At 43.4% G+C, this 12,459-nt stretch overlaps 1 protein-coding gene across 2 annotated transcripts in view; it reads right to left on the reverse strand.

The window, feature by feature from the left end:
* Nucleotides 1–1,706: 1,706 nt before the first annotated feature.
* The window catches only part of klf2b (Kruppel like factor 2b), a 74,137-nt gene continuing 63,384 nt past the window's right edge, over nucleotides 1,707–12,459 (reverse strand). For both annotated transcript variants that reach the window (XM_077523381.1, XM_077523391.1), the window contains exons 4-6: nucleotides 3,561–4,003; nucleotides 2,516–3,446; nucleotides 1,707–2,417 (exon numbers count right to left, since the gene is read on the reverse strand). In XM_077523381.1, the coding sequence (XP_077379507.1) occupies nucleotides 2,242–2,417; nucleotides 2,516–3,446; nucleotides 3,561–3,632 (1,179 nt within the window). In that variant the 5' untranslated portion in view covers nucleotides 3,633–4,003 and the 3' untranslated portion in view covers nucleotides 1,707–2,241. The remainder of the gene's footprint in view (nucleotides 2,418–2,515; nucleotides 3,447–3,560; nucleotides 4,004–12,459) is intronic.

Genomic DNA, 12,459 nt, shown 5'->3' on the forward strand with positions numbered 1-12,459 from the left:
CTGGTTAATATTGCGATAGTGGGAACTGGGTTAAGCAGCAAAATCCAGCTGTTTTTGTCAATATCAGAAGGCAGCCATTTTGCCACTTGCTGTCGACTGAAGATGACATCACAGTTGCTCAGGGCTCAGGCAGCAACCAATCACAGCTCACCTGTTGTCTGAAGCTGAGCTCTGATTGGTTGTTACCTGAGACCTGAGTAATTGTGATGTCATTTTCACTCTACAGCAAGTGGCAAAATGGTCGCCCACTGAGATGGATAAAAATGGCTGGATTTTGCCGCATAACTCATAATAATAAATCAATATTATTAATGTAATATTAATCAGAATGTCATGCTTAGACGAGTGAGGTGTACATTTGACATATTATTGTCAAGAAATGTTTAAGGTTGACTTCCCCTTTAACACTTTATTTTAACCTTTTTATTTACGGTTTCTCCGTTTCCCCCCCAAAACCAAACAACATATGTCAGTTTCCAGTCAGTCCCAACGATCACACTGCGGACACAAGATTTGGATTCGCTGCCTGGGGTGCGACACAGTTGTTGCTGCCCGCTGCTCCTCTGGGAAGCGTTAAATGCAGAGAAGAAAGTTGCTGCATCTACAATGAAGAGGCGCCTTCATGAATGTTAATAGAGGGTTTACAACAAAGTGCAAACCGCTGGTAACATTGAAAAACAGGAAAGCCAGGTTAGACTGCCAGAAAACATAAAAGAAATCGGATACTTTGGACTGAAGAAAACTCGGGTCAAGTTGTGTCAAAAATGATGACGAGAGGAAAGGATGGAGAAGGAACGGGATCCAAGGCATACCACATCATGCAGCGGAGCCAGTTTTATGGCATGCGCATTGTGTCTGGCTGCTAATGGTGAGCGATGTCAAAGGATCTTATAGTTACAATCTTAGTTCTTTGTCTGAATACTTCTTGAGCCCCTATTTCAAGATTACTTGAAATAATTCAGCTTTTCATGGACTGCTCCATTTTACTTCATGTGCAGACTTGATTCGGGAAGACGAAGGCAAAATAAACTGGCTGGTGCGGTTTGCAAGTTTGAAGCGGAGTTAGGTTGAGTAAAATGTCTTCTTCTTTTTTGTGAAACATCTTAATTGAAAGCTCAAAGTCTCCTTCAATCCCGACTTGATTTGTTGCATTTCAAAAATCTGTCGTGGTGGTGTGTCAACTAAGGCGAAAAGACAACTCTGTCATTGTCCAAATACTAATTGGTAGCCTGCTTGGGTGCACTTAATGCTTCTGAAGTCGCTCCGAAATGACACCGTGCAGACGCCGCACGCATGAGCTGGACTCGGCAGCTTTACAAAGTGTAATTGTCGTATTAAGGGGCCTTTTTGATGTGCAACTATAATTGGGAGGCATCAGAAAGCCGAGTGGAAGAAGGGCTCCCTGATGAGGCTTTTGCCGTGTACCCCCCCCACCCCCTCGATGTCCAGACGGCTCCGGGCTCCCTCTGTAATTACGGCGATGGAGTGTTTGTATTTATAGGCTCGAGCCCGCAAGTGGCTGCAGCTTGTGTGTGTGTCTTTTGCAGCTGCAAAACATCACAGCAGTGGAAATCAAGTGCTCATATTTTAAAATTAAAGTGCTTACACAATGGCAACATGTATAACCCACTTAAGTGCCTCTGCCGTGATGGCTTGCAGGTCCATATAGGAAGCTATTTGGAGTGAAAGAGGCAAAGCAATGAGGATGGATGTTCAGTTTCATTTTTAATATTTACAATAAATACACATAACAGTACAAAATCCATGTACATACTTATTTAACTTTAAGTAGAAAATAATGCACAGGACGTCAAGCCCGATAGTGTACAGAAAGGGCTGGATTTAGGGGTGGGACAGAATTGGCACAGCTGTTCAATTCATCCTCAGAGGCAGTTTTCTTTGGAGAAAAACATTGTCTATACACTATGTGTGCATTTCACTCCTGTCAACATGATTGTCTACTAAGTGGTGATATCACCATGAGTTATTTGTTTAAACAGTAGCAGAGTCATAGAAAGGCACTTTTTGTGTGTGCATGTCAAAGACATTCCAGTTCTAAGTATACACTGAACAAGGGCCAGCCCCTTATTGGTCTGCTCTCAAAGAACCAAAGTAGTACCAGCTACATGATTGGGAAATAATATATAGATTTAAGGGGGAAAGACTTTGGTCACGTGAAGAACACTTTAAATAAAAAAAAAATCATCACAATAAGTCTCTTGTTGTCGTCGAGGCTCCTTTTCACATGTGTCGCTTCATGTGCAGCGCGAGGTGGTCAGACCTGGAGAAGGCGCGCTCGCACAGGTGACACTGGAAGGGCCTGTGTCCGGTATGTTTCCGGAAGTGACGCGTCAGCTCGTCCGAGCGGGCAAACTTCCAGCCGCAGCCTTCCCAGCTGCAGTGGTACGGCTTCTCACCTGGCAGAGAGAAAAGCAAAAGATGATTAACCGGCACTGGGAGAGGATGTAGGAGCACGTGACGGCCGCAAGGTGGGGGTGAATTGAGGTGAACTTACCCGTGTGCGTGCGCAAGTGAGCCTTGAGGTGCGAGCTTTTGGTGTACGTCTTCCCGCATCCGGCGAAGGTGCAGGTGTGCGTGGCGGTGCGCTTGCGCGGCCAAGTGCGGCGCCCGCGTTTTGGTTTGGACTCGAGCAGCTCCAGCGGCGAGGAGGGCGGCGTGAGCATCGCCCTCTGCGGCTGCTGCAGACCCAACGCGTCGTCGTAGACGCCGAACGCCGTCTGGTGCGCGCCGTGGTAGGCCATGTGCATGTGTTGCTGATGATGATGATGATGATGATGGTGATGATGATGCGGCGGGAAAGAGGCGTTGTTGTGGTACTTGTGACCGGCGAAGCAGCTCATAGGCGCGCACAAGTCCGAAGCCGCCGCCTGCTCGTCCGGACTGAGCGGCGGCGTCATGCTGCTGCTGGCAGCCCGAGGCGAGATGGCCAAACGCGGCTGCTCGAAGGGCATCATGCACGAGACGTTGCCCTCCTGCTTGATTTTGCTGCAGCTTTGAGGCACCATGCCCAACACGGGGCCGTAGCTGTCCATGGGCGGCTCCACTTTGATGTCCTGGCGCGGGAAGTGCGCGGCGTAAAAGCGGCCCTGCACCGCTTGCTGTTGGGGGCTGCGCGCCGGCACCCCGTAGCCGGCGTCGGAGCGCAGCAGCTCGGTCATGAGGCTGGCGCCGTACGGGGGCGGCGGGGAGCGGTGCTCGCCCGCGGGGAAGCCTGCCGGCACGGCGGCGGAGTCCGTCGCGGCGTACGCGCCGGGCTCGGCCGGGGCCACGTAGGCTGAGGCTCCGTCGAGGATAAAATCCAGATCCAAGTAGTTGCTCAGATCCTCGTCGTCCTTTTTGGGGAACAGGTTGTCCGCGCCGTGCACCATCTCCAGCATGGAGCAGCTGCCGGTGGGGAGCTTGTTGTCATTCTCTGCTTTCCACCTCTGGAGCGTCAAAACACAACCAAGTCAGTCAGTCATGCACCATTTATTTCAAGACACACGAGTTTTATCATTTAAACACAAGCTGAAATGAAAAGAAGCTCGAGTTGAACTTACGTTTTCCCAGCTTTTTTCCCTTTGGTTGGCGAATGTAGCGAAAGAAGGTAGCATCACTCCCGATAAAGCCATGTTTTGTGTTGTCGTTTGGTTTCAATAACTCAGTCCGCAAAAGTGGTGCGCGCAATCCGTGCGCCTCGATAACTCTGATCTAGTGGCTGCGGCTCCACCGCCACGCAACAAGTGTTTCTCAGTGCAAGTGAGTTTCCACCCCCACCGACTCTTTATAAAAGTCCTCTTTAGCCGCCCAGGAAACCACGTCGACGTCGCGTAATTTTAGCTCTTTATAAAGCGGAGACTTCTCTCGGGCGCGCTGCTCCGAGTGCTGACGGCCGCCGGGTCGGAGCGAGCAGGGGTTCCTTTAAGCGAGAGAGGGAGGAGAGAGTGGGAACTGCCCACGCGAAATGACGCACACGCTCTGGATGGCCACGCCCACTTTGGCCCTGGGGAAAAAAAGGAAAAAAAAAGTGTCAAACACACACAAGCGGTTCATATAGCAACCGTTGGGGATTACGTAATATGGCGTAAGGAAGAAAACGGCGCTGCCGGGACATCATCGTCGTGATTTATGCACGTTTCAAGAAAATGAGAACATTTTTCAATAGCCCACGCACATAAATTAACACTTTAATAAGTGTGGGCGCACACACTAACATAAGTCACCATCCAAAATGCGTGGCTTGACACCAAAACATGTCCAGTATCTGTCCGTGGCCGGGCGGGAGCGCGCCGTCCACGCGCGTGCGCGATGAGGATGAATGGAAGCGGGTTTGTCGTAGCCCAGCGGGCTTGTCCAAACAGGCGCCAGCGCGCTAAAGAGCAGCCGCGATGTAAACACAATTTAAGGTAACATGACATTCAAGTGCTAATGGGGGGGGGAGCGGGGCTCCAATTTACATCACAACAGCACCGAGTTGTCCTTTCGAGCGTGTTTTCTCAGCATGATCGATACTAGGTATTGATGGCGGTACACTTGCACCTTCACATTGAAAATAAGTTAATAAAGAAATATCAAGAAATTAATAAACATCAACAAAATAAATACAGTATGCCTACCTGATAGCACACGTGACATATGATTGCCATATTCTACAATTTATCAAGATGTTTATCTTGTTTCACATGGCTTAAAATGGTGTCATGTGATACAATGTGAATTATTTCAACCCACATTTTGAGATCCATTCTTTTCACTGGACAGAGACAATATGGGTCACTTTATTAGGTACACCAGCTGATGTAAGAGCTATGAAATACAAGTCAGACAATCTTACAATACAGCATGGTTCCACACATTGTCAATCAAAATGTAGTAATGCAATATATTATATCTCTCAATTGTGGAAAGACATGGCAGTAAATATAAGATTAAAAAAAAAAAAAAAAAAAAAACATCTCACAATACATTTTAAAGTACTGCCATGAAATGCGAATTTAACACATTCTGCGACCACACTGGTAACTCAAATCACTTTTAGCTCAAATGACCTTTCCCTATTGAAATGGATGGAAACACCATTAATTAATGTGTTCCGGACCACCGTAAAACAATTATAAAAAAAAAAAAAAGCAATTTGTTTTTTTAATTATTAAAAAAAAAATGGCACACTGTGATTTAATAGTTAAAAAATACCGTATGAGATAATGAAATAGTTTTCAATTCAGTGCACATTTTGCTGCTCATTCTCCTTTGCACACATTGGCCACCTAGGGACGTTTTGTCTGCTTGTGTTGCTGCACTGTTTGTGTCCATAGGTCTGTTGTTTAAAGTAGTGTTGTTCAGATGCATTAAAACAGTGGTATCGGTATCGGTGACTACTCACAAGTAACATGCCGATACCATTAATTCCAACGCTAATATAGGAATTTGGATGCAGCATCTTGTGTCTTGCTGATGCACGACATTCACTGGTATGTGACATGTTCACTGCGTGCCGATCTAAGATATCCTATTGGCCCTTGAATGCTCTGAACCAATGGCAGGACAGCTTTTTCATGTTGAGGAAAAAAAACAACTTAAGTATCGGTATGGTATCGGCATCGGCCGATACGGCAAAGCTCGGTATCGGTATCGGGAGCCAAAAAATGGTATCGGAACAACACTAGTTTAAAGGGTCCTAGCACAAACCGTCCATCCTCACTTGTTTCCCCAACATGCAGCGAGTTGAGGACGGAGAGGGGGTTTTCAGTTTTGCACGGCGGTGAGAGAAGTGAGCGGTCGGCGCGATGATGTAAGCAAACAGACGGACAGCTCAAGCTCGCATCCAGCTGTCATGTTCAGCCATCAGCTGTGAGCTTTCCACACCACTTTTTGCGTGTGTTTGTGTTCACTGGAAAGTGTATCACACCACGCGGATCCGGTAAGATCAGATGATGGAAAGCGCCTCGGTCATTTAATTTCACATAAAAATAAAAAATAAAAAAAAACGCTTGGAGAAATAGCACGTGGTTGGCTAGCGAACGATGAGTTGCAAATCTTTTAAACGGCGCTAATAATAATGACTCATCTTGTGTTTACTCCTTTTGTTAGTCAGTTCAACAGCTGCTCGCTTCATAATTGTGGTAACGTCTTGTCAGGTGTTTGGAAAGGTCAAAACGCTCTCATAAATGTCAGATGAGCAATTTGCATTTCTGTGCTCATGGGCTCCTCCTATGGATGTGAACTGACAGTTTGTGTTATGCACAAAGTACATAATCAAGAATTAGCACACTTAGCAACGAAGAACTTGTTTGTTTTTTTCTTTAGATGTTTTTAGTCACAATGGAATGTATGCAAACCGAAAGAATGCCAATGGTAGTCTTGTCTGTCCTCATGTGACATAACCATCCATCAACCAGAAGGCGTAAAAGGTATTAGAATGCTTCAGGAAACACAACAAAAGGCAGCATTTTTCTATCTTTCATCTAACATTTTTGTAATTTTCCCCCCCACAATATATTTGTACTTTGTGTTATGCTTTTTAATATTACAAAATTTTGCAAATGTTTTTATATTTGATATTTTTGTTGTTTTGTTTATAATATGGGCGGCATGGTGGTTGACTGGTTAGCACGTCCGCCTCCCAGTACTGAGGACTCCGGTTCGAGTCCAGGCTCCGGCCTTCCTGGGTGGAGTTTGCATGTTCTCCCCGTGCCCGCGTGGGTCTTCTCCGGGTACTCCGGTCTCCTCCCACATTCCAAAGACATGCATGGCAGGTTAATTGGCCGCTCCGAATTGTCCCTGGGTGGCTTGTGAGTGTGGATGGTTGATCGTCTCTGTGTGCCCTGCGATTGGCTGGCAACCATTCCAGGGTGTCCCCCGCCTACTGCCCAGAGCCAGCTGAGATAGGCGCCAGCACCCCCTGCGACCCTTGTGAGAAATAAGTGGTCAAGAAAATGGATGGATGGATGTTTTTAATATAGTATTTTCAAATATTTTTTGGGTGTTTTTATTTTTAAAACATTCTTTCAGTTTTCCCTAATATATTTTTGTGACACCACCCCAATTATTTGTTTTTGCCCCAATATATTTACTTTTTTTTTTTTTGTCCAATGTTTCTATTTTTTCCCAAATAGGTAGATGCTACTGGCCAATATTTCTGTACTTTTTCATACGTTTGTAGGTTTTTGCTAATATATTTTGTATTTTTTTTCTAATGTTTTTTTTTTCATTTTTCATCTAATATTTTTGTTGCCATACCTTTTATATTTTTAAATGTGTGTTTTCAAATGTGTTCTCTTATATTTTTGTATATTTTGTCAAATGTTTGCATTTTGTACTAATATAATTTTACATTATATTTTGGAGTACTTTAATATTTTCCTTTTTTTTTTTTTTTTTTTACAAATATGTTCAATTATTTTATATTTTTTTCTGTCCGTGTGTTTGTTTTTCCAAAGGGGTTTGATTTTTTTTGTCATATTTCATAATATTTTTGTTTTTTTAATATTTGTATTATGTTTATTTTGTTGTTTTTTATCTAAGTGTTTGTATTATTTTAACATATTTTTTGGTATTTTGTATTTTCCCCAATTTTATAAAAATCTATTTTTTAATAAACTTTTTCTGTAATATTCTGTACTGTCAAATATTTTCCTATTTTCCCACAATATTTTGGTTATTAAAACAATATTTTTCCTCATATTTTCTAACCCAAATATTTGTGTATTTTTGCTTATATGCAGTGTGCAAGCGTACCGAATAATTTGACTTATCCCTTTTCCATTTAGCAAATTCCTGATATTTTTCTTTTAACAATATCGTGATAACACTTAAAACGTCACCGTTTTGCGCAGTAGCATGACGATGATGTAACATTTTCATGGGGTTTCATCTGGAATGGCATTTTTCAGTCTCCTGTACACCATCGTCATTTTTAAAAGGGGGGGGAACAAGGTTGTGTTGCTTTAATGTTGGCAAAGCAGACTAACTGGGATTTAGAAGGGTGGAACCATCTTTGGGATTCATTTCATTAATTCTCCCCCAAGGACATTTTCATCCCCATTTTTTTTCTCCTTTTTTTTCTTCTTGCGCCGGCCTGGAGGCGTGAGGTCAAGAACAAGACAAACAGCTTGTCGGGATTGAGTGTCAAGTTTGGCCTGTTGACCCGGCCGTCCTTTGCTCTGCAGCCGCTCCAGCAGAAAGCAGAAGCCGTGGCTGCAAAAAGTCAGTGAGCAACATTTCTACAGAAGCTATACGAGAGAACATCTTTCCCGAACGCGCTTTTGCGCAATTGACTTGTCCTTGGGCAACCCGTGTGTGTGTATGCGTGCGTGTGCGAGCGTGTATTTAATCTGCTTTTGTTGCAGTATTTTTCTGTTTTGTATTTTCAAATGTTTAATGATTTTGTAATTGATTTGTTTTTTTTCTCAAGCATTTTTTTGTATTTTTCATGTAATATTTTGTTAGTATTTTATTTTATGTTTGTGTTGCTTTCTGTTTAAATATTTTTTCCCCCGATACATATGTATTTTGTGCGTGTACTGTAAAAGCACAATCATTGACTTGTCTGCGCTATCAACGCGTTGTCACGCAGCTAAGCGAGTCGCGAAGGCGCTGACGGCTCTTCACGCCGGACGCCCATTTCTTGGAGGTGCGTTGTTTTCTTTTTTGGCCCGCTTTCCCACGAGCACGTTTTGTTTTGGTCCGAGGCGTGCTTTCAGGAATCTGGGCGAGGCAGATGGCCGTCCCAAGCGGCCTCTGCTCAAAATCAAACTCATGGAAACAAGTTTTTAATGGACCTCAAGTCTCTGATTAACACATTCATTGCCAGACCAGCAAAAAAATGCATCATTTGACGTCTTTTTCCGTCAATGGCACTGAATGAGTTAAAACTTCCGGGTACTTTTCCTTCTTGAACAAAAGTATTGGGACACCTGCAAGAATTGAAAATGAAAGAAGACACACCTTTTATGGCGCTTTCTTTTGTGCCTTCCTCAAACTGTTCCCGACAAAACTTTACCGCATTTCCATCGAAAGTCCCCGGAACCTTTTTAGTTCTTGATGCTCGTTCCAATAAGATCCATTGTAGTGTTTCGAAGGGGTTCTTATGCACCAAAGTCATCCAAGCATTCTTTTTTAGACCTTTGATTTGTGCAGTGGACTTTGCAAAAGCTGACACACTTCCAGAACAAAAGTTCCAGAAACCTTTACTTGTAGTTACTTGAACTAAGACGTTCATTCCCCAAAGATTCTTGGACCTCTGAAATTACTTTTATTTCCCACTGAACTCACCTCAAGTCAGTCTTCTTTGTAGGGCACTTTAAAAACAATCATAGCTGAACCCAAGTGCTCTAAATAAAACCCAAATATAACAGAATTTAACATAACATAACGTCAGCCTCTTAATATAATAGCCTAAGTCATATATGAACAAAAATGATTTTCTTGTGTTGAACATCTCATGAGGCTGGCCACCTCTGATATAATCAGCTACATCTTTAGTTATACAGACCTTTCAGTTATACGCCTGAAATGTAATTATTAATATCATATAATCAGTCATTGGTTACCTTTTTTCGTGTTTTGTAGAAAAAAAAAATCACATAGGCCATTATTGTCTCAGTAAGTTAAAAACAATAAAAACAAATGCGGCACTAAAATAAGGGTTCAAGTGAGGTACGATGTTGGCACTAAAATGTCCACCTCAAAGGTTCCTGGACCTCTCAGAAGTACCGTTTTCAATTAAGTTCGTACACAACGTGACTTCTGGGAAACCTTCTGTCTACGATCTGTAATCATTCCCCACTGAACAAAAACTTGCCAAGATATATATTGACAAATGTATTGGGACACCTTCAGGAATTGAAAAGTTGTTAAGAGGTAGGTGCTGACATACAAAACAGCCTGGTGGGGGGGCTGGTGGTGATCAAGGAAAGCCTGGTGGGCTAATTAAAAGCCTGCATTGATAATTACCTTGATAATAAATTAACCGTTTACATGTTTATTTTATTTAGGATAAACAAAGAACATCCGATGTAGCAAGTAGGGTGACAGTTTTCTGTCAAAGTGGCTAATCAAATACTCAATGTGAGTTGCCACATTTTTTTATTTTTTTTTGCAGTGGTTCATTCCAGTCAGGTTTGGCACATTGTGCATAGATGCTGAAATCTAATTGGACCAAAAAAAATCAAAATCAAACATGCACTTACTAGAAGCACCTTACCGTGGCACGCCCCTCCCCGCTCACATTGTCCCTCCGACATTTTTGGGGTAAGATTAGCGAAATAGCATGCACTGTAATAGCAAAGTTGTCAGACCTTCCTTGTGATTTCTCGGTCAGGTATTTTCAGGATGCCGATATTTCTCTTCCAAGCAAGCAAAGGGGGCTTTAAATTTTTTGGTGAAGGGTATCTTCAATCCCTCACCATGCAATTTTGCCCCAAAACAAAAGGAAATACGCATCGCTGTCTGCTGCTCCAGAAGTCAGGAAAAGACCGAGTCGCCTCACTCACTTCAACTGAGTGTCGGCAAAACCGAAGTTTTTGGACATTATTCTAGTCAAGCAGGGTAAGAATGAATTTATATGACCTAATAGTTTCAATGTTTTATTGGCATTTATTGTAAATAGTAAGTCAACAAACATGTGGACGGTTAGCTACCTGGCGCTATCGTTAGCCTTTGGCAAAAAACAACAAGGGAGAACATTACCTTAGCGCAGACATTTCTGGTCATTTTGAAGGGATTTAACTGGTCGGGTGTGCAAAATTTGTTCTGTTGGCATTTATAGTAAGTGTGGGCGGTTACCTACCCGGAGCTATCGTTAGCCTTTGGCTAATAACAACAACAATGGAGAACATTACCTTAGCGCAGACGTAGTAGTTTCTGGTCATTTTGGAGAGATTCAACTAGTCGGGTGTGCCAAGTTTGTTCTGTTGAAATTTATAGTAAGTAAGTCAACAAACGTGCGGGCGGTTAGCTACCTAGAGCTATCTTTAGCCTTTGGCTAATAACAACAATGGAGAACATTACCTTCGTGCAGATGTAGTAGTTTGTGGTCATTTTGGAGGGATTAAACTGGTTGTGTGTGTGGTCCTCCACCAAGTTTGATCGAGCACAGACATTTTTTGTAGTTTTTTGAGGGTTTAGGGAAGGGAATAAACCGGACAGTGTCTCTCTCGTGTCTCCCTTAGACAAGTCGTGACTATGGCGTTTCATTTTATTGAATTTTTTTTTTCTTCTTGACTTTGGACAACCACGCAATGCACCACCGGGAGCTGGATTGCTTTTGTTTGTCCGCAGCAAAACGCACGTGCGATCGCAGACATGTATTGCGTCTTGATTGGTTTACTAGGTCACGTTGGCGCAGTTTACGGTAAGGTCAACTGGGACTACATAAGTACTAAAATTGTTGTTGTAAATGTAGGTCAGTGACCTCTGACCTCCCACCTCTAGCAAGAGGAGCGTCCCAAACCTTGTGCAGTGATTTGATGCCACATAAATTGAAGCGACTTGTATGAATGGGAGCAAAAAATAGGAGGAGGTTGAAAACTTGACGGCGAGCTCACAATTTCCATGACGATGTTGTTGTTGACGTGGGATTCACGCCAAGCATGCATCACGTCTGCGAATGAGCCTTCCGTCACCTCGGCGCTTGCGTTACTACAACTTCCATGGAAAATCGGCGTGTGCGTGCGTGTGAGCGCATACGGGACGTCCCGACTGGAGCGAGAGGCAGCGAGCGAGCGGGCCCCGGCGCTCCGGCTTATATAGCCAGTTATTTTTATCCGCCCGCCCCTCGCTCATTACAGCCGTTTCCCCCTTCTCGGACCCACTCAGGAAACACGTTTGGCTCCTTTTCCTGCTCGCACGCGGCCACATTCAAACGCAGGCAGAGAATGAAAGCATTCAGCCTCTTGTGCACTCCCTCCCTCCTCCTCTTTGGAATTTTGGAGAATGTTTAGCCTAAGAGATGAAGCACGTGCCAACAGTCTGGCATTCCAATACTTCTAATATTCCGCTCCAATTTCACTCAAACAAAAATGATGCCTAAATTCATAAAACAATGATATTTGTTATATTTTCTTACCTATTGAAATGAACGACAATTACTCCCAGGAACTGCCTTCCCCCCCCGTAATTCAAGATATCTAAGTAGACAGAAGACATAAGAAAGACACCGATACTCTGGAGGAAGTTTCGTTGTTCTTATTAGCATCACCAAAGACGAGCAGAGTTTCACTCTGAGAGCCACCAAGCAGAAAGCAGCATTCATCTTAATTGCGCTGATTTGCATAAATCCCAACATGAAAGCGGCTCGCAGCAGACTGTCTCGTCGCTGAGACGAACATCGCCCCAGGCCTTTTTCTCACACTTTTTTTTTTTTTTTTTTAAATCTGTGGGTTACACAGTATAGACTCATTACAACATTATTATGTGCAATTAAATCCCCATCGTATGTCATTTAGTCACACTAATAAT

This window comes from Festucalex cinctus, chromosome 1 (genome assembly GCF_051991245.1).
Source record: "Festucalex cinctus isolate MCC-2025b chromosome 1, RoL_Fcin_1.0, whole genome shotgun sequence".
In the NCBI taxonomy this organism is placed as follows: domain Eukaryota; kingdom Metazoa; phylum Chordata; class Actinopteri; order Syngnathiformes; family Syngnathidae; genus Festucalex; species Festucalex cinctus.